Source organism: Schistocerca gregaria, chromosome 4, assembly GCF_023897955.1.
Source record: "Schistocerca gregaria isolate iqSchGreg1 chromosome 4, iqSchGreg1.2, whole genome shotgun sequence".
In the NCBI taxonomy this organism is placed as follows: Eukaryota; Metazoa; Arthropoda; class Insecta; order Orthoptera; family Acrididae; genus Schistocerca; species Schistocerca gregaria.
In genome coordinates, this window is record NC_064923.1 from 109,198,819 (window position 1) to 109,219,255 (window position 20,437).

Here is a 20,437-nt window from a genome sequence, read left to right on the forward strand (position 1 = left end):
CTATTAAAAATAAAACATTTATATTACGAAATTCTACAAGTGATAAATTGGATCGATTGATGACTGCACATAAGCAGCTTTCTACAACGGAACTAAGAAAACGCTGTATTTTCAAAAGCAAGTTGTTTCATTATAGGATTATTTAACTCTCGTCTGTTATCATTAGAACAATGTGAGGTGGCTCATTGTTTAAGGCAGTGGACTCGCTAACATCTGGTTCAAACCCCAAACTCTGTATCAGATGAGATAATTAGTGAAACAACTACATGAGGTTTCATTAAGTGAAACTGAACTGTTAACCTTTAAGACTTCATTCATTTTATTTTTCCTGTCACAAACTAAATAACAAAAGAGGGACCGCATTCTTCTGTGACACCCCTACCGACTTTTATGGTTTTAGTGATGACATAATGAAAATCCCTGCCCTATTTACGTTTTTTGTCATATATGTATTGTTACGCCTTATTACAGATGTTCCTAGTTTGTTATTTTTTCATTGCCCTCAGCAAAACATTCCTGTTTTTTATCAAAACGTTTTTCTTACTACATTAATGACTGCAGTTTCATACATGTTCATAAAATCCTCAGGCTTCTGGTCAACTACAATTATAGAGTGATAAGTACATTTCAGGGTATAATTTTGTGGACAAAGTATTTTGCTGTACTAGCACCTTCGTAAAAAAGTCACCTTAAAGCAAACTTTGAGAATTTACAAATCTAGAACGTGAATTTCAAGTAATATGCCTCTAACCTAGGGGTACATAAGGGTAATTTAGACTACGACACTATTTTTCGCGATCAGTTGTGAAGAGAACAGTGTTTCTGAAAGGACTTTACAGCTTTGAAAGTTCATATAGATTTATTAATAGGACTTACAGACATCGTTTTCGCGTGATTCGTTTCAGTTCTCCGAGTATTTTACTCCGTAGCTAAACAGTTTGAGTGTTACTTCAGTTAATAGGGTCGTTTCTGTACCCGGTACGACACTTAACGTTTAACAGTGGTTGCAGGCTCTGATTGTTCAAACCAAAACACACAGCAAGAGTAGGTAGCCATCTTTGTTACAACTTAGCTAGAGCTTGCGGTGGTGTGATTCAGTACTAGCATGCAACATGAGTAAAAATGTTACATATTTTTATGAAAAATTACTCCGAGAGGAAGTTTGTAAATCGTACGCTTGCGTTTATGCATTTTCAGAGTTTTAATGTGCCTTTTTCAAATCCGCTCTAGGCATACATGCCAACACAGTTCTTCCAAACTTTCATGCTCTGTAATTGACATTTCTTTTTTAATAATACTTTAGTTATTACCGCTGAAACGCAACGGTAATTCTGGAAACTACTTTTGGACTACGGTAATATTTGAAGAAGGAGGTTCACGACTGCTGAAAGCTATTGTTGTATGCTAATATGTCAATTGTTGCTGTACACATTCTAGAAAAGACTAAGCCACAACTCCATTTCTCTCTTAGTTTGAAGCATTTTATGTGTCTTTATTAATAGTCCAGTCAAAATGTTACGGGAAAGGTATATACCTTGCAAAAGTGGAGTAGAAGATTTTATTTGTTTAGCTCGTTCACATGGTTGGAAATATTGGAAGACCAAGTTTTGCCAACAAAATTTATCTTGGCTAAACATTCTATAGTCAAAAAATTATGAAAATTTCAGACTTTTTCCATTTAAAAAAAAATCTGTTTTTTGAGCTCCTAGCACTTTGGAGACTATTTGCTTTTCAAAAGAGCGCAAATTCTCTAGAAATTTGATTACTGCAACTTTTTTCTGCACCAAATACTAAGATTGCTACAATTCATCCAAAAATATGAGTTTATCAAATTTTATGTTTTATGAAAAAATACTTTTTCAGCATTTTTATTTCGGTTTCTGTTCATGTATTATGTTATTAACTGGATTCAAACATTTCACTATGCACTATAGATTTTCCTCATGTGCAATAGGGTGATTCCTGGGCACTCACCTATTGTTTAATGAAAGAACGGAAAGAAGAATTGAAAACCCATTTGAAATATGAACTTGCGCCTTGTCCTGTGTCCCTATTCTCAGAAAAAGGCGTCTGAAAAGGAACAAAATCTTCATTCTACAACGCTTTTGTTCCAGTGAAGGATATCAACCATTTGCACCGAGTATATTTTTTCTCGTTCGTGAAGAGTACCACATAAAAAAGTTTGTTTCGTTCCAATCAGTAGCCAAAGTTATGACTCTTACCGGAAGAGTCGTTTTGCCTCTCACTTAGCTATTATATTTTGTAGGTACCCTTGCAAGGGAGAGCAATACAGCACAAAGACTGCGGAGAATTTGTAGGTGTAGAAAACATTCTTCGGTTGAAGTTATAGTTAAATCAGAGATAGTAAATTAAGTCCCTCAGGAAAGAACAAAACGAAACAAGAATAGCTTCATCACACTTCTTGAAAAGGAATAGCGAGAGTGTAGGTACTGAAGTGGACCAGTTACAAGAAAATGCTGATGTTATGACTGTAACATCTTCTGTTACCAGAACTGACGATTTTGTAAGTGAAAATATTGCCCTCCTTGTGATCTTGTCTGGTTTAGGACAAGTCACTGTTTTTCTAAAGCTAAGGAGAAGAAGTGCAAAAGACAAGAGGTTTTGCACTGCACCTTACAAGTTCGGCAGTGAACAGATTCTGCTCAATCATACTGTTACTGGATGTGGTACTACATCTGCTCTTCTCACTCAAGGAAAGATGAAGTTTTGAATCATTACCAAGGAACATGAACTGCTAAACTCGGCACTTGGAATGCTCAAGAAACCAGATACTATTCGAAGAAATAATAACAGTTGAAAAACCATTTATTGTATCGTTGTACAGATAGGGTGTCAGCAGTTGTTAGCCGCTAGACGATTTGCGTTACCAGTTATTCGCCATGCCTGTCACAAAAGCTATTTGAATTTTACAAGGTTGCCACCCACAAAAGATGCTGCGCATTTGTTGGATGTGAGGTGCTCTAGCGCATCACCGTTCGTTACGGAGTTACCAACAAGTAGGAAGTTGGTTGGAAAACTGGAAATTTCGAGGAAAATGGGGCTGGACTTACAGTAACAAGGGTCTGAGGCATGTTGTAATGAGCCACGATCCAGCACCTCAGCTCTTCCTGTGGTTCATGTATAGTGAGCTCTGGCGGAGCACGATACTGCAGTACATCAGGTTTGAAGTGTTCCTCCGCTTGCAAGCACTGCAGTGGACTCAAACGTGAAAACGTGCCAGAATGTTTATACGCTGAAGGTGAAGAAGTAGTAGATTTTATGGAAATTGTTGAAGAAACAGATGTTGAAATCAGTAAACTGGAGGGTGCTTACTCACTGATGCAAAAACGCTCCATCTAATACCCTCCTTCTAACACCCATGGCATTCCTGGTGACACCAAGGAAATTGGTCAATCAAAATGTCCAAGGTGGCACATATTCACGTAAAGGGCGCCAAAGGTTGAAGTACAATGTCAGAAGTATTTCGCATCCAGAAGTGATAGTAATAAGTGTTAGCAAATGATAATTCCTTTTCAGTTGTAGCAAACCTACTTACGTTTCATTTGTATTGCATGGTTTCTTTATGCAAGTATAATCAACTGTACATTTCGGTTTGCCTAGTTTGTAAGAGTTGAATTTTCTGTTGCTGGTTATTTAATATATTTAACGTAAGGGGTGTCCGTCCCCGGTAGCTGAGCGGGGCCCGGATTCGATTCCCGGCTGGGTCGGAGATTTTCTCTACTCAGGGACTGTGCGTTGTGTTGTCCTAATCATCATCATTTCATCCCCATTGACCTGCAAGTTACCCAAGTGGAGTCAAATCGAAAGTCTTGCACCCGGCGAACGGCCAACCTGACGGAAGGCCCTATTCACACGACATTCACGTTCAACATACGGAGTAATGCTGCAGTTTCATTAATGTGAATGAGACTACTGATGTACGAATCTCAATAGATGGATGCCCAGAAATCATCCGATTGCACGCGGAGTAACTGAGTACGGCAAAGTGAGGGGTTCAATTTCAATATACCCTGAAGAGCCAAAGAAACTGGTACACCTGCCGAATATCGTGTAGAGGCACCGCGAGCACGCAGAAGTGCAGCAACATGACTTTGCATGGACTCGGATAATTTCTAAAGTAGTGCTGGAAGGAACTGACACCATTAATCCTGCAGGGCTGTCCATAAATCAGTACGAGTACGAGAGGGTGGAGGTCACTTCTGAACAGCAAGTTGCAACGTGCCATTGTAGCAGCAATAATCGATGTAACAACTGCGCCAGACACTGGTTGTCTTATACAGGCGTTGTCCACCGCAGCGCCATGTCCTGCCTGTTTACATTTTAGTGGAATACAAATGCCTGTAGCAGTTTGTTTGGCGCTTCAGTGTATAACATAACATGTAGTATGTTTCTGCCATACTAAGAGTGCGCAAAAACTGTTTTTTTTTTCATTTTTGCAGAAAACATGAAAACTAATATTTGTTGACAGTGTGTAGCAACGGTGGTGTTGCAGAAAATAATTGTAATAATCGAGTTTGTAGAGAATTTTGCATTCTTTTAAAACGGAAATAGATGACAAATTCCTAGGAGTATAAGAAACAGGCAGTCTTAGAAAAACTTTCCGGTAGAGAAAACGTGGCCAACATAAAGTTTGTTGGCCACATTGCGAGATAAAAAATTAAATAATCTACCCTATGTTTTGCAAGTTATTTCTTTGTCTCAATGAACTGTAACGTATACGAGTACCAAATCAGCTGGGAAAGTGCGACGCTGGCTAGTATTGCTGGGGCGCAGTTACAAGAGGAGCAAATGACCCGGCTGTCTTTTTGCCGGCTCCGCCAGGCTACCGTGAAGCAGTGCGCGCGGGACATGTACTGACAATGTGCACGGTGCAGGACTGCTGCGCAGACTCGTCCATCAGCAGCTCGTCGATGTCTGCGCCTTCGCCGTCGGCGCGGCGCCCGTTCACTTGCTGCTTCTCGTCCGCCGGCAGCGGCACCTCCGCCAGCGTGACGTCATCGTCGTCGTCGGCGCCGGGTGTACCTTCACGCTCTCCGCGGCACTCCTGTGAACACGCAAAGAACTACTGTAACATTTCCCCTCATTGTTTGCCAGACACTTGGGAAGGTACTTGACAAGTATCACTAACAAGGAAAGTTCTAGGACTCGAACGACCGGGACTGCACGAAAGTATAATTAGAATATAAACAGCTTATTGAAGAAACAGTGCAAAACTGCGCACCTGACGACCACAGACATTCGGATGGTCACCCATTCAAGATGTAAGGGAGGCAAAATGTTCAAATGTGTGTGAAATCTTACGGGACTGAAGTGCTAAGGTCATCAGTCCCTAATCTTACACACCACTTAACCTAAATTATCCTAAGGACAAACACACACCCATGCATGAGGGAGGACTTGAACTTCCACCGGGATCAGCCGCACTGTCCATGACCGCACGACTAAGGGAGGAAAATTCCTAACGCAAACAAGTAACTTGTCGGTATAATAGGACCAAAAAAAACAGCGAACAAAATATGACCATTGTCTTAAGGTGTAACTTCTTCCGTCGGTATAAGTTCTGCAGGAGGAGGATCATTGATTTTATACGACAAAAAGTTGTTGAATGAAAAGAAACTTTACACGATCGACATTTAATCATCAGGCTTTATTCTGCGCTATGCAGGCAATTTTCTTCGACGTAGTAAAAGCCTAAGTTACAATGTGATTCACAAAAGTCAGTTTATATAATATTTATATAGCAGTATCATCACTTGAAAATGAAATCGGTATTAGAGAAAGCGAATGAGAAAATGCAATGACTCTGTAAATCTCATGCAAGACGTTACTGCGACTAATTGTAGTGTATTGTTCCAATTTTTCGACTCCTTATCAATAATACTCCTCCCCCCCCCCCTCCCCATGAACCATAGACCTTGCCATTGGTGGGAAGGTTTGAGTGCCTCAGCAATACACATAGCCGTACCGTAGGTGTAACCACAACGGAGGGGTATCTGTTGAGAGGCCAGACAAACGTATGATTCCTGAAGAGGGGCAGCAGCCTTTCCAATAGTTGCAGGGCAACAGTCTGGATGATTAACTGATCTGGCCTTGTAACACTAACCAAAACGGCTTTGCTGTGCTGGCAGTGCCAACGGCTGAAAGGAAGGGGAAACTACGGCCGTAATTTTTCCCGAGGGCATGCAGCTTTACTGTATGGATAAATGATGATTTCGTCCTCTAGGGTAATATATTCCTGAGATAAAATAGTCCCCCACTCGGATCTCCCGGCGGGGACTACTCAAGAGGACGTCGTTATCAGGATAAAGCAAACTGGCGTTCTACGGAACGGAGCGTAGAATGTCAGATCCCTTAATCGGGCAAGTAGATCACAAAATTTAAAAAGAGAAATGGATAGGTTAAAGTTAGATAGTGGGAATTAGCGAATATCGGTGGCAGGTGGAACAAGACTTTGGTCGGGTGAATACAGGGTTATAAATACAAAATCAAATAGGGGTAATACAGGAGTAGGTTTAATAATGAATAAAAAAATAGTTCAGGTAAGCTGCTACAAACAACATAGTGAACGCATTATTGTGGCCAAGGTAGACACGAAGCCCAGGCGTACCACCGTAGTACAGGTCAATATGCCAACTATCTCTGCAGATGATGAAGAAATTGAAGAAATGTATAATGAGATGAAAGAAATTATTCAGGTAGAGAATGGAGACGAAAATTTAATAGTCATGGGTGACTGGAATTCAATAGTAGGAAAAGGGAGAGAAGAAAACGTAGTAGGTGATTATGGATTGGGGGAGGGGGGGGGGGGAAGAAATGAAAGAGGAAGCTGTCTGGTAGAATTTTGCACAGAGCATAACTTAATCATAGCTAACACCTGGTTCAAGAATCATAAAAGAAGGTTGTATACATGGAAGAAACCTGGAGATGCTGACAGGTTTCAAATAGATTACATAATGGTAAGACACAGACTTAGGAACCAGGTTTTAAATTGTAAGATATTTCCAGTGGCAGATGTGGACTCTGACCACAATCTATTGGTTATCAACTGTAGATTAAAACTGAAGAAACAGGAAAAAGGTGCGAATTTAAGAAGATGGGACCTGGATAAACTGAAAGAACCAGAGGTTGTACAGAGTTTCAGGGAGAGCATAAGGGATCAATTGACAGGAATGGGGGAATGAAATACAGTAGAAGAAGAATGGGTACCTTTGAGGGATGAAGTAAGGAAGGCAGCAGAGGATCAAACAGGTAAAAAGACGGGCTAGTAGAAATCCTTGGGTGACGAAATAAATACTGAATTTAATTGATGAAAGAAGAAAATATAAAAATGCAGTAAACGAAGCAGGCAAAAAGGAATACAAACGTCTCAAAAATCAGATCAACAGGAAGTGTAAAACTGCGAAGGAGGGATGGCTATAGGACGAATGTAAGGATGTAGAGGCTTATCTCACTAGGGGTAAGATACATACTGCCTACAGGAAAATTAAACAGACCTTTGGAGAAAAGAGAACCACTTGTATGAATATCAAGAGCTCAGATGGAATTTCAGTTCTAAGCAAAGAAGGGAAAGCAGAATGGTGGAAGGAGTATATAGAGGGACTATACAAGGGCGATGTTCTTCAGGGCAATGTTATAGATAGGGAAGAGAATGTAGATGAAGATGAAATGGGAGATACGATACTGTGTGAAGAGTTTGACAGAGCACTGAATGACCTGAGACGAAACAAGGCCCCAGGAGTAGACAACATTCCATTAGAACTACTGACGGCCTTGGGAGAGCCAGTCCTAACAAAACTCTACCATCTGGTGAGAAAAATGTATAAGACAGGCGAAATACCTTCAGACTTCAAGAAGAGTATAATAATTCCAATCTCAAAGAAAGCAGGCGTTGACAGATGTGAAAATTACCGAACTATCAGTTTAATAAGTCACGGCTGCAAAATACTAATGCGAATTCTTTACAGACGAATGGAAAAAGTAGTAGAAGCCGACCTCGGGGAATATCAGTTTGGATTCCGTAGAAACACTGTAACACGTGAGGCAATACTGACCTTACGACTTATATTAGAAGAAAGATTAAGGACAGGCAAGCCTACGTTCCTAGCATTTGTAGACTTAGAGAAAGCTTTTGACAATGTTGACTGGAATGCTCTTTTTCAAATTCTGAAGGGGGCAGGAGTAAAGTACAGGGAGCGAATGGCTATTTACAATTCTTACAGAAACCAGATTGCAGTTATGAGAGTCGAGGGACATGAAAGGGAAGCAGTGGTTGGGAAGGGAGTGAGACAGGGTTGTAGCCTCTCCCCGATGTTAATCAATCTGTATATTGAGCAAGCAGTAAAAGGAACAAAAGAAAAATTCTGAGTAGGTATTAAAATTCATGGAGAAGAAATAAAAACTTTACGGTTCACCGATGACATTGTAATTCTGTCAGAGACAGCAAAGGTCTTGGAAGAGCAGTTGAACGGAATGGACAGTGTCTTGAAAGGAGGATATAAGATGAACATTAACAAAAGGAAAACGAGGATAATGGAATGTAGTCAAATTAAGTCGGGTGATGTTCAGGGTATTAGATTAAGAAATGAGACACTTAAAGTAGTAAAGGAGATTTGCTATTTGGGGAGCAAAATAACTGATGATGGTCGAGGTAGAGAGGATATAAAATGTTGACTGGCAATGGGAAGGAAAGCGTTTCTGAAGAAGAGAAATTTGTTAACATCGAGTATAGATTTAAATGTCAGGAAGTCAAAAACGGCTGGTTCAAATGGCTCTGAGCACTCTGGGACTTAACATCTGTGGTCATCAGTCCCCTAGAACTTAGAACTACTTAAACCTAACTAACCTTAGGACATCACACACATCCATGCCCGAGGCAGGATTCGAACCTGCGACCTTAGCAGTCACGCGGTTCCGGACTGAGCGCCTTAACCGCGAGACCACCGCGGCCGGCGTCAGGAAGTCGTTTCTGAAAGTACTGGTATGGAGTTTAGCCATGTATGGAAGTGGACGATAACAGTTTGGACAAGAAGAGAATGGAAGCTTTCGAAATGTGGTGCTACAGAAGAATGCTGAATATTAGATGGGTAGATCACACAACTAATGAGGAGGCATTGAACAGGATTGGGGAGAAGAGGAGTTTGTGGCACAACTTGACTAGAAGAAGGAATCGGTTGGTAGGACACGTTCTGAGGCATCAAGGGATCACCAATTTAGTATTGGAGGGCAGCGTGGAAGGTAAAAATCGTAGAGGGAGACCAAGAGATGAATACACTAAGCAGATTCAGAAGAATGTAGGCTGCAGTACGTACTGGGAGATGAAGAAGCATGCACACGACAGAGTAGCATGGAGAGCTGCATCAAACCAGAGTCATGACTGAAGACCACAAGAACAACAACATCAAGAATATTAGTGTGCAAAATTTATTGACGTAAGTAACTTTCTCGTGATGGGTCACAGACAAGTATAGAGCACGATGAATGTTGCACCATATCTACTACGACAGAGCACGGAAGGTTTAAAGAAAGAAATACCGCAAAATGCCCTAGCCGCCAGATGGGTAGTCGGCTGGGTGTGCTTGGGGAGATTGGCAGTGGGGCGGTCGATCTGAGCGTTGTATGGGAAATGCCGAGAGCTGGAGGGGAACTGCAGTTTTATGCTGAAGCCTACGCTCACATTTTCGGTAAATATTAAGAGGGAGCCCTCCACTTCCCACTTGCACGGTAACCATTCAAAAAGACCTACTGCCACCTCTGATTCAGTTAGTATCTAAAATCAGTCACGTTCTAAAATGCAGCGATTTATTTTCACCTGTCTTGTTAACCATTTATACCTTTTAGAGAAACGTTATAACTGACGAAATTTGAATAAAACCTACACGTTTCTTTGGTTGCCGAAACACAGTGGAGTTTACATTCGCTCTCCTCACTAACGGAGTTTGCACACACAACTGCGAGAGAATTCTGAAATACTGTTTTTTTTTTAATTTTATTAAATGAAAAACTGAAGAAAAGTAAAGTCAGTAGCTTCCATAAGCACATTCTCAGTACAAAATAACGTGTAATGCCATAACATATATAAGGTGGTCCATTGATATTGACCCGGCCAAATATCTCACGAAGTATGCATCGAACGAAAATACTACATAGAACGAAAGTCGTCTAGCTTGAAATGGCAAACCAGATGGCGCTATGATTGGCCAGCTAGATGGCGCTGACGTAAGTCAAACGGATATCAACGGATTTTGTATTACATATTCGTGTATTGCGTAAAGAACTATGAATGTTTTAGTTGGACCACTTTTTTCACTTTTTGATGGATGGCGCAGTAATAGTCACAAACGTAGAAGTACATGGTATCACGTAATATTTCGCCATTGCGGGAGGTATTTGCATCGTGATACATTAACCGTGTTAAAATGGACCGATTACCAATTGCGGAAGAGATAGATATCGTGTTGATGTATGGATATTTTGATCAAAATGTCCAACGGGCGTGTGCTGTATATACGGCTCGGTATCCTGGACGACATATCCAAGGGTCCGGACCGTTCGAAGCATAGTTACGTTATGCAAGGAAACAGGAAGTGTTCAGCCACATGTGAAACGTCACCCATGACCTGCAACAAATGATGATGTCCAAGCAGGTGCTTTAGTTGCTTTCGCGGCTAATCCGCACATCAGTAGCAGACAAATTGCGCGAGAATCGGGAATCTCAAAAACGTCGCTGTTAAGATGCTACATCAACATCGATTGCACCCGTACCATATTTCTATGCACCAGGAATTGCATGACAACGACTTTGAACGTCGTGTACAGTTCTGCCACTGGGCACAAGAGAAATTACGGTACGATGACAGATTTTTTGATTTAGCGATGAAGCGTCATTCACCAACAGCGGTAACGTAAATCGAAGCATAGCACTATTGGGCAACGGAAAATCCACGATGGCTGCGGCAAGTGGAACATCAGCGACCTTGGTGGGTTAATGTATGGTGCGGCATCATGTCAGGAAGGATAACTGGCCCCCATTTTATCGATGGTAATCTAAATGGTGTAATGTATGCTGTTTCCTAAGTAATGTTCTACCGATACTACTACAAGATGTTTCAAAGCATGAGAGATTGGCGATGTACTTCCAACATGATGGATGTCCAGCACATCGCTCGCGTGTGGTTGAAGTGGTATTGAATAGCATATTTCATGACAGGTGGATTGGTCGTCAAAGCACCATACCACGGCCCGAGCTTTCACCGGATCTGACGTCCCCGGATATATTTCTGTGGGGCAAGCTGAAGGATATTTTGTATTGTGATCCACCGACAACGTCTGACAACATGCGTCAGTGCATTGTCAATGCATGTGCGAACATTACGGAAGGCGAACTACTCGCTGTTGAGAGGAATGTCGTCCACGTATTGGCAAATGCATTGAGGTTGACGGACATCATTTTCAGGACAGGTTATCACGCTGTAACAGCATGCTTTCTCAGAAATTATAAGTTCACAAAGGTACATGTATCACATTGAACAACCGAAATAAAATGTTCAAACGTACCTACGTTTTATATTTTAACTTAATAAATCTAACTGTTAACAGCTTTGCGTCTAAAACTGTGAGCCATATGTTTGTGACTATTACAGCGCCATCTGCCAGAAAGCGAAAAACGTAGTGCAACTAAAGCATTCATATTTCTTTACGTACTAGATGAATATGTGATAAAAATGGTGGTTCCTTACAGCAACAAAAAACCAGTTGATATCCGTTTGACCTATGGCAGCGCCATCTAGGAGGCCAACCCTTCAAGCGTGACAAGTTTCGTTCTTTGTAGATTTTTCGTTTGACGTTTATTTCGTGAGATATTTGGCCCGGTCAGGATCAATGGACCATCATGTAGTCGCGACACTACTGGAACAGAAATCAAAGTCGATTATACTCGGTAATGATCGGAACGACTGAATAATAAGCGCGCAGGTAACTTCTGTATATTAGAATGGCAAAAGAACGGCAAATTACTACTCGCACCTGTAAAGTGGACATTCGCGCGCCGGAGATCATCGCCATCAGTTTTTCGTATGTGTGCCGCCGTGTTTGTGATTCGGTGTGTTTCGCCGCCCACGCTCCTTCGTTCACGTGTGTCGTCTGAATCATCACTGTTTGTGCACAGTGCCGACAGTTTTCTTGTTTTTCGTCGAGTGTGAACTGCTTCATGTTTTGTTAATATTGTATCTATTGCCTTTTAACAGCCATTATGTTACTTTTCTGTCTTCATTGGTTTTCTCTTTTACTGTATTGCTTGTGACTGAAGAGCAGAGTAAAATTTCTTCCGCCAGCCCACCTTGTATGAGGTGCAAAATGACAATAAAGAAAAAGAACGGCCAATTACAGACTAACATTCCTAACTCCTGTTTGCTGCAGAATCTTTAAACATATGCTCAGTTCGATTACAAGAATTTTGCCTGAAACGGAACAGGTCCTTTCCAGGAATCTGCTCGGTTTTACAAAGCCTCATTCGTGCGAAACTCAGCTTGCCTATTTCTCACGTGATATTCAACCAACTACGGATGGAGGGCAACAGGCAGATAACACACATATAGATCTCTGAAAAGTATTTGACAGTGCCAGACCGCAGACTGTTTATGAAGGTACCAGCATACAGAATAGGTTCCCAGGTAAGTACGTGGCTGGAAGCTGTCTTAAGTAACAGAACCCAGTATGTTGTCCACGACGGCGTGTGCCGAGCGAGGTGGCGCAGAAGTTAGCACACTGGACTCGCATTCGGGAGGACGACGGCTGAAACGCGGTCCGGCCATGCTGATTTAGGTTTTCCGTGAATTCCCTAACTCGCTTCAGGCAGATGCCGGGATGGTTCCTATGAAAGGGCACGGCCGATTTCCTTCCCCTGTCTACCCGAATCCGAGCTTGTGCTCCGTGTCTAAAGACCTCGTTGTCGAAAGGACGTTAAACAGTAATCTCCTGCTCCTCGATAGCCAGTACTCATCAGAGACAAGGGTACCGTCAGCGATGCCCCGAGGAAATGTGGTATGACCGCTATTGTTTTCTCTATACAAAAATTATCTGGCAGACAAGGTGGTCAGCACTCTGCAGCTGATTCTGATCATTCAGTGGTGTACGGGGAAGTCGATCAGTGAGTGACCGTAATGGGATACAGAATGACATAGAACAAATTTTGGGATAGTGTGAAGAATGACAGCTACCTCTCAAAGTAGAAAAATATAAGTTAAAGCTGATGAATTGGAAAAACAAACCCATAACGTTTGAATACAACATTAGTAGTGTGGTGCTTGACGTCGTCGCATCAATTACATATCTAGGCGTCACGCTGCAAAGAGATAAGGAATAAAAAGAGCATGTGAGAACTGTAGTAGGAAAGGCGAATGGTGGACTTCGGTTTGATTGGGAGGATTTTAGAAACGTGTGATTCATCTGTAAAGGAGATCGCATAGAGGACACTAGTGTGACACATTCTTGAGTACTGCTCGTGTATTTAGGATAGGCACTAAGTCGGATTAAGGGAGAACAGCGAAGAAATTCAGAGGCAGGCTACTAGATTTGTACCGATATGAAACTTCCTGGCAGATTATAACTGTGTGCCCGACCGAGACTCGAACTCGGGACCTTTGCCTTTCGCGGGCAAGTGCTCTGCCATCTGAGCTACCGAAGCAAGACTCACGCCCGCTACTCACAGCTTTACTTCTGCCAGTATCTCGTATCCTACCTTCCAATCTTTACAGAAGCTCTCCTGCGAACCTTGCAGAACTAGCACTCCCGAAAGAAATAATGTAGCGCAGACATGGCTTAGCCACAGCCTGGGGGATGTTTCCAGAATGAGATTTTCACTCTGCAACGGAGTGTGCGCTGATATGAAACTTCCTGGCAGATTAAAACTGTGTGCCCGACCGAGACTCGAACTCGGGCGTGAGTCGTCCTTCGGTGGCTCAGATGGTAGAGCATTTGCCCGCGAAAGGCAAAGGTCCCGAGTTCGAGTCTCGGTCGGGCACACAGTTTTAATCTGCCAGGAAGTTTCATATCAGCGCACACTCCGTTGCAGAGTGAAAATCTCATTCTGGAAACATCCCCCAGGCTGTGGCTAAGCCATGTCTCCACTATATCCTTTCTTTCAGGAGTGCTAGTTCTGCAACGTTCGCAGGAGAGCTTCTGTAAAGTTTGGAAGGTAGGAGACGAGGTACTGCCAGAAGTAAAGCTGTGAGTGCCGGGCGTGAGTCGTACTTTGGTAGCTCAGGTAGTAGAGCACTTGCCCGCGAAAGGCGAAGGTCCCGAGTTCGAGTCTCCGTCCGGCACACAGTTTTATTCTGCCAGGAAGTTTCATATCAGCGCACACTCCGCTGCAGAGTGAAATTCTCATTCTTGTTCCCGATATGTTCGAACAACGCCCAAGTATTAGGGAGGTGCTTCGGGAACTGAAATGTGAATCCCTGGATGGGAAAGGTAACCTTCTTTTCGAGGTACGCTATTGAGAAAACTTAGAGAGCACGCATCTGAGGCTTACTTCAGAACGATACTATTGCCATGAATGTACAATGTGCTTGAGGATCTAGAGGTTGAGGGAAATTAGGGCTCGTACTGAATCATGTAGACAGCCGTTCCTCCATCGCTCAATTTGCGAATGAAACAGGAAAGGCAAAAACTATTAGTGGTGCAGTGTACCTCCAGCACGCACCGTATGATGGCTTGCTGATTATGTATTTGGACGCAGGAGTTGATGCTTAGGGAGCACAGCTGGTAGTCACTTCCTACCGAGCAGGACGTTTCATTTTGATACCTGAACATATATCTTCAGATCATGCGAAGAAGTGCGGAAGGTCTCCAGATGAAATTGTGGAAACTGCTACCAGCTACGCTACCAAACACCTGATATGTAACAATGGGTATTAGAAAGTGTGGATGAGTGGGCCGAGTAACCGACGAACAGCTGCAGCGGAGGGTGTTGCTAAGTCTGTTGTCTGGACAGTCCTCCATGAGCATTTGCTCTGTCCCTACCACGTGCAGCGAGTATTCAGAACGCTGGAAAAATTTCAAGATTCATAGTCGACAATGTTGGTATGATGTATCTTTCGCTAAGGAAAATGTAATTGCGTCCGGGACTCATACATATACGTGGTGACAAACACCTGGCTTTTGCAATCCATTTTACTGGAAGTAAAAATTTCAGCTTCATGAACATGGTGTTATACAAGAAACTTATGAAACATGGATATTTTTTTCAACATTTTTATGTTTTCTGCCATACCTTCTACACACGGTGTCCGGAAACAAGGTTCCATAACGTACAGATGTTACAGTATGTCTTATGTATCAAAGGAATAAAAAAGTTCGTATAGACATTGGCAGTAAACCTTATATCATTGATGTTAAGGCCTGTCTATGTACTAGGATCATAACCTTGCACACCGAGCACTTTGGCAAGAGACAAACGAGGAAACAGCGTACATTCTAGACGTTTTTGCAGCACAGCGTGTTTGCATTAGTATTAAGCAAGCATCCAGCACAAGAACAAGTACGGTATTCCATAGCGTACTACAGTACGTAATATATTGGTCAGGTATGTTAATTTTATTTGGTGTACTCGTAGTTGTCATATAGCGCATTGTTTGTAGTGGCAGAGCGGTAAATTACTGCAATTTGTTTCCGTGTCTGTTACTGGACGTACAGCTCCAAATAGGGGAGAACTATTCAAAGCAAGATAAGGCAGATATGGCCTTCTCAATGGGCAAGCAGAGGGGAGCACCCGACGTACATGTGATCTGTCTGTCACAAAACATCGAAGACGCCGAATACCATCTGTGAAGATGTTTAGTACCTTGTTCCAGCGATTTTCTGAAAGAGAGCCTTTGCACCACATACAAGAGATCGTGACAAAACTCGGAATAACTCGCACACCTGATATGAAGTACTGAGTGCTATTGACAAGTGATTTCAGATCGATTCCGTATTTCTGGATTTCCGGGAGGCTTTTGACACTGTACCACACAAACGGTTCGTAGTGAAATTGCATGCTTATGGAATATAATCTCAGTTATGTCACTGGATTTGTGATTTCGTGTCAGAGAGGTCACAGTTCGTAGTAATTGACGGAAAGTCGCCGAGTAAAACAGAAGTGATTTCTGGCGTTCCCCAAGGTAGTGTTATAGGCCCTTTGCTGTTGCTTATCTATACAAACGATTTGGGAGACAATCTGAGCATCCGTGTTCGGTTGTTTGCAGATGACGCTGTCGTTTATTGACTGACAAAGTCATCAGAAGAACAAAACAAACTGCAAAACGATTTAGAAAAAAATATCTGAATGGTGCGAAAAGTGGCAGTTGACCCTAAGTAGCGAAACCTGTCAGGTCATCCACAGGAGTGCTAAGAGGAACTCGTTCAACTTCGGTTACAAGATAAATCAGTCTAATCTAAAAGCCGGAAAGTCAACTAAATACCTAGGTATTACATTTACGAACAACGTAAATTGAAAGGAACACACAGAAAATGTCGTGGGGAAGGCTAACCAAAGACAGCGTTTTATTGGCAGGACACTTAGAACATGTAACAGACCTACTAAGGAGACTAACTACCGTACTCTTGTCCGTCCTCTTTGAGAATACTGTTGCGCGGTGTGGGATCCTTACCAGATAGGACTGACGGAGTACATCGAAAAATTTCAAAGAAAGGCAACACGTTTTGTATTAGCGCGAAATATGGGAGAGAAAGTAACAGAAATGATACAGGATTTCGGATGGACATCATTAAAAGAAAATCTGTTTTCGTTGCGACGGAATCTTTACACGAAATTCCAATCAGCAACTTCCTCCTCCGAATGCGAAAATATTTTGTTGACACCGACTTACATATGGAGGAACGATCACCAAGATAAAATAAGGGAAATCAGAGCTCGTAAGAAAATATATATGTGTTCATTCTTTCCGTGCGCTGTACGAGAATGGAGTAATAGATAATTGTGAAGGTGGTTCGACGAACCCTCTGCCAGGCACTTAAATGTGATTCGTAGAGTATCCATGTAGATGTAGATGATATATAAAAATGAGCATTAGAAAGCGTGGAGGATGACCGTGGGATAGCTGCAGCGGAGGATGTTGCTAAGTCTTTAGTCTTGAAAGACCTCCGTGAGCAGTTGCTCTGTCCCTACCACATGCAGCGAGTCCAAGATCTACTGCAATACGATGAGTCCGCCATATCGCAACTCTGCCATTGGTTTCCCCAGACGTGTACCCATGCGCAATTCACGGCAGAGGAGATGTTTACTATTGAGTCGGGCTGCTCGAGAGGCGGTATCGTAAATTACCATAATACGCATGTATGTTCCGAGGCCAACCAGCATGCACTTGAAGATAGACGACGCCAGCACACTTTTAGTATCAACATTTATGCAGAGGTCCATAGGGGCACATTACTAGGTCCCTGTGTTCTGCACAAGGCACTTCACTTCCTTCGGAATCAGTTACCTGTGCTGTTGCAGAATGTGCCATTTACGTAAACAACTGCAAATATGGTATGGTACATGAAATATGGGGCACCTGCCCGTTATCGACTTCAGGTGAGGCATCTGCAAACACTAGTCTCTCAGCAGCGATGGGGAGGACCAGTACCATGGCTTGACTGTTCTTTTGACAACCCTGTGGACCTTTCTCTTCGGGGATATGTTAAGACCTTGGTGTATGCGGTCACCATCAATGCTGTGCGTACACTGTGAGAACGCCTGTTCAATGTCTGCAATGCAATCCCTCACCTACCAATGGTGTTCCAATGAATGCGTGGTTCCATGAGACCGAGGGTGGAAAGCTGCACTGCAGTGGATGGCAGTCACATAGAGCACATGTTGTGAAGAGTAGCACAGAGACATGGTGATCACTGACAGTAGTGGTAGAAGACCATAGCCGGGGAAAAAAGAATTGAAAATTTTTGGTAGGGCCTTATGGGACCAGACTGCTGAGGTCATCGCTCCCTAAGCTTACGCACTACTTAACCTAACTGAGGCTAAGGACAACACACACACTCATGCCCGAGGGAGAACTCGAACCTCTGACGTCGGGAGCAGAGCGGACCGTGACAAGAAACCCCAGACCACGCGGCTGCACCGCGCGGCTCATTTCAATGAAGATACAAGATTTATGACCAATGTTCACAGGAAGTTTGTTTCTCCCGTTGTAGCATACTACACCTCCAGTCAGTACTGGAGCCTTTTTTCCGGACACCCTTCATTATTGTTATTAATATCTTCCTGAAAATGCCGTCTTTCTATACAACTAAAATTGTCAGCAATGTTTTTTAAGGGATATTGTGATCACATGTGTGTCGCCCTGCAAGTGTACCACATCGTCCTGTGCAGAGCATGAAATCGGATTTTCGGCGTTTGCGGGCACATTTCACCTAAACACTTTACTTTCACAGCGTTTATTTCTTAAAAACCTGTGTTGAATGTGTGTGTGTGTGTGTGTGTGTGTGTGTGTGTGTGTGTGTGTGTGTTTGTGTGTGTGTGTACGTCTGCGTGTGTGCACGATATTATTTAAACAATAAACACATACAGCCAGAATACCTATTGATAAAATAAACTCTGTAAAAGCGAAGAACGCCGAAGATCGGACTTCAGGCTATGCGGAGGACAAATGGGTACACTTGCATAGCGATACAGACGTGATAACAATCACCCAAAAAAACTATTAAAAAACTACCACTGAAGATATTTCACAAATAAAAGATTAACAAAACGTGTATGGCATGAAAATAAAGAGTCTTGTATTTACCTCCATTGACTTGCATATCTTGGTGGCCTAGCGGTTCTAGGCGCTACAGTCTGCAACCGCGCAACCGCTACAGTCGCAGGTTCGAATCCTGCCTCGGGCATGGATGTGTGTGATGTCCTTAGGTTAGTTAGGTTTAAGTAGTTCTAAGTTCTAGGGGACTGATGACCTCAGAAGTTAAGTCCCATAGTGCTCAGAGCCATTTGAACCATTTGAAGACATACATACACCAAGAACGTAATAATATGAGGGAATTATGTTTTCAGCGGGGGAGCAGGAACAGCGAATGGTTCGATCAGGAGAGCTCTGTGACGTGGAACGTGGTATGGTCGCTGGATGCCGTCTGAGCAACTAACCCATCTGGGATCATTCACACCTTCTAAATCTGGCCAAGGGAACTGCTGGTGATGTGACGGTGAAGCACAGACGCGAAGGAACAATCACCGCTAAAGCAGGACGAGGAATACCTCGTCTACTGAAACCGAAGAGAGGTACCGTCAGCCATTACGGAGAGTGGTTCTATAAAATGGCATCAAATCAGTGGAAGGATCCACACTTGTGAGTACCAAAGTGCTACCGGCAGTCCAGCTAGCACAGTGAATATGTGTAGGGAATGAATAGGATAGAACAGAGTAGATAGACTTCATTGCCGAGTCATCAGTCTTCTGATGGCTTTGATGTGGCCCGCCACGAATTTCTCTCCTGTGCTAACCTTTTCATTTCAGAGTAGCACTTACAAGCTAGGCCCTCAATTATATGCTGGATGTATTTTAATTTCTGTCTTCCTCTACAGGCTCCCTCTAGTACCATGGAAGTCAGTCCCTGATCTCTTAACACATATCCTATCATCCTGTCCCTTCTCCTTGTTAGTGTTTTCCACATATTTATTTCCTCTCTGACTCTGCGCAGAACCTCCTCATTCCTCATCTTATCAATCCCCGTAATTTGCAACATTCCTTAGCACTTCACTTCAAATGCTACGATTCTCTTCTGTTCCGGGTTTCCCACACTCCATGTTTCACTACCATACAATGATGTGCTCCAAACCTATCTTTTCAGAAATTTCTTTCTCAAATGAAAGCTGTGTTTGATACTGGTAGACTTCCTCTACAGTTTTTCTCCTCTACAGGCTCCCTCTAGTACCATGGAAGGCAGTCCCTGATCTCTTAACACATGTCCTATCATCCCGCCCCTTCTCCTTGTTAGTGTTTTCGACATACTTATTTCCTCTCCGACTCTGCGCAGAACCTCCTCATTCCTTATCTTATCAATCCCCGTAATTTGCAACATTCATCCTTAGCACTTCACTTCAAATGCTATGATTCTCTTCTGTTCCGGGTTTCCCACACTCCATGTTTCACTACCATACAATGATGTGCTCCAAACCTATCTTTTCAGAAATTTCTTTCTCAAATGAAAGCTGTGTTTGATACTAGTAGACTTCCCTTGGCCACGATGCGCTTTTTGAAAGTGTTAGCCTGTTTTTGATGGTCTTTGATGGGCTCCTTGCTCCGTCCATCATTGGTTATTTTGCTTCCTAGGAAGATGAATTTCTTAACTTCATCTACTTCGTGACTACCAATCCTGATATATCAAGATTTTAAATATGGCTGAAACAGCAACTGTTGAAATTCTTCACG

The 20,437-nt window shown here is 42.7% G+C and overlaps 1 protein-coding gene across 1 annotated transcript in view; it reads right to left on the minus strand.

The window, feature by feature from the left end:
• Positions 1–20,437, minus strand: part of LOC126267344 (RNA-binding protein Raly-like) — a 953,265-nt gene that overhangs the window by 32,894 nt on the left and 899,934 nt on the right. Inside the window, exon 9 of the mRNA XM_049972467.1 lies at positions 4,880–5,065. Coding sequence (XP_049828424.1) covers positions 4,880–5,065 — 186 coding nt within the window. The remainder of the gene's footprint in view (positions 1–4,879; positions 5,066–20,437) is intronic.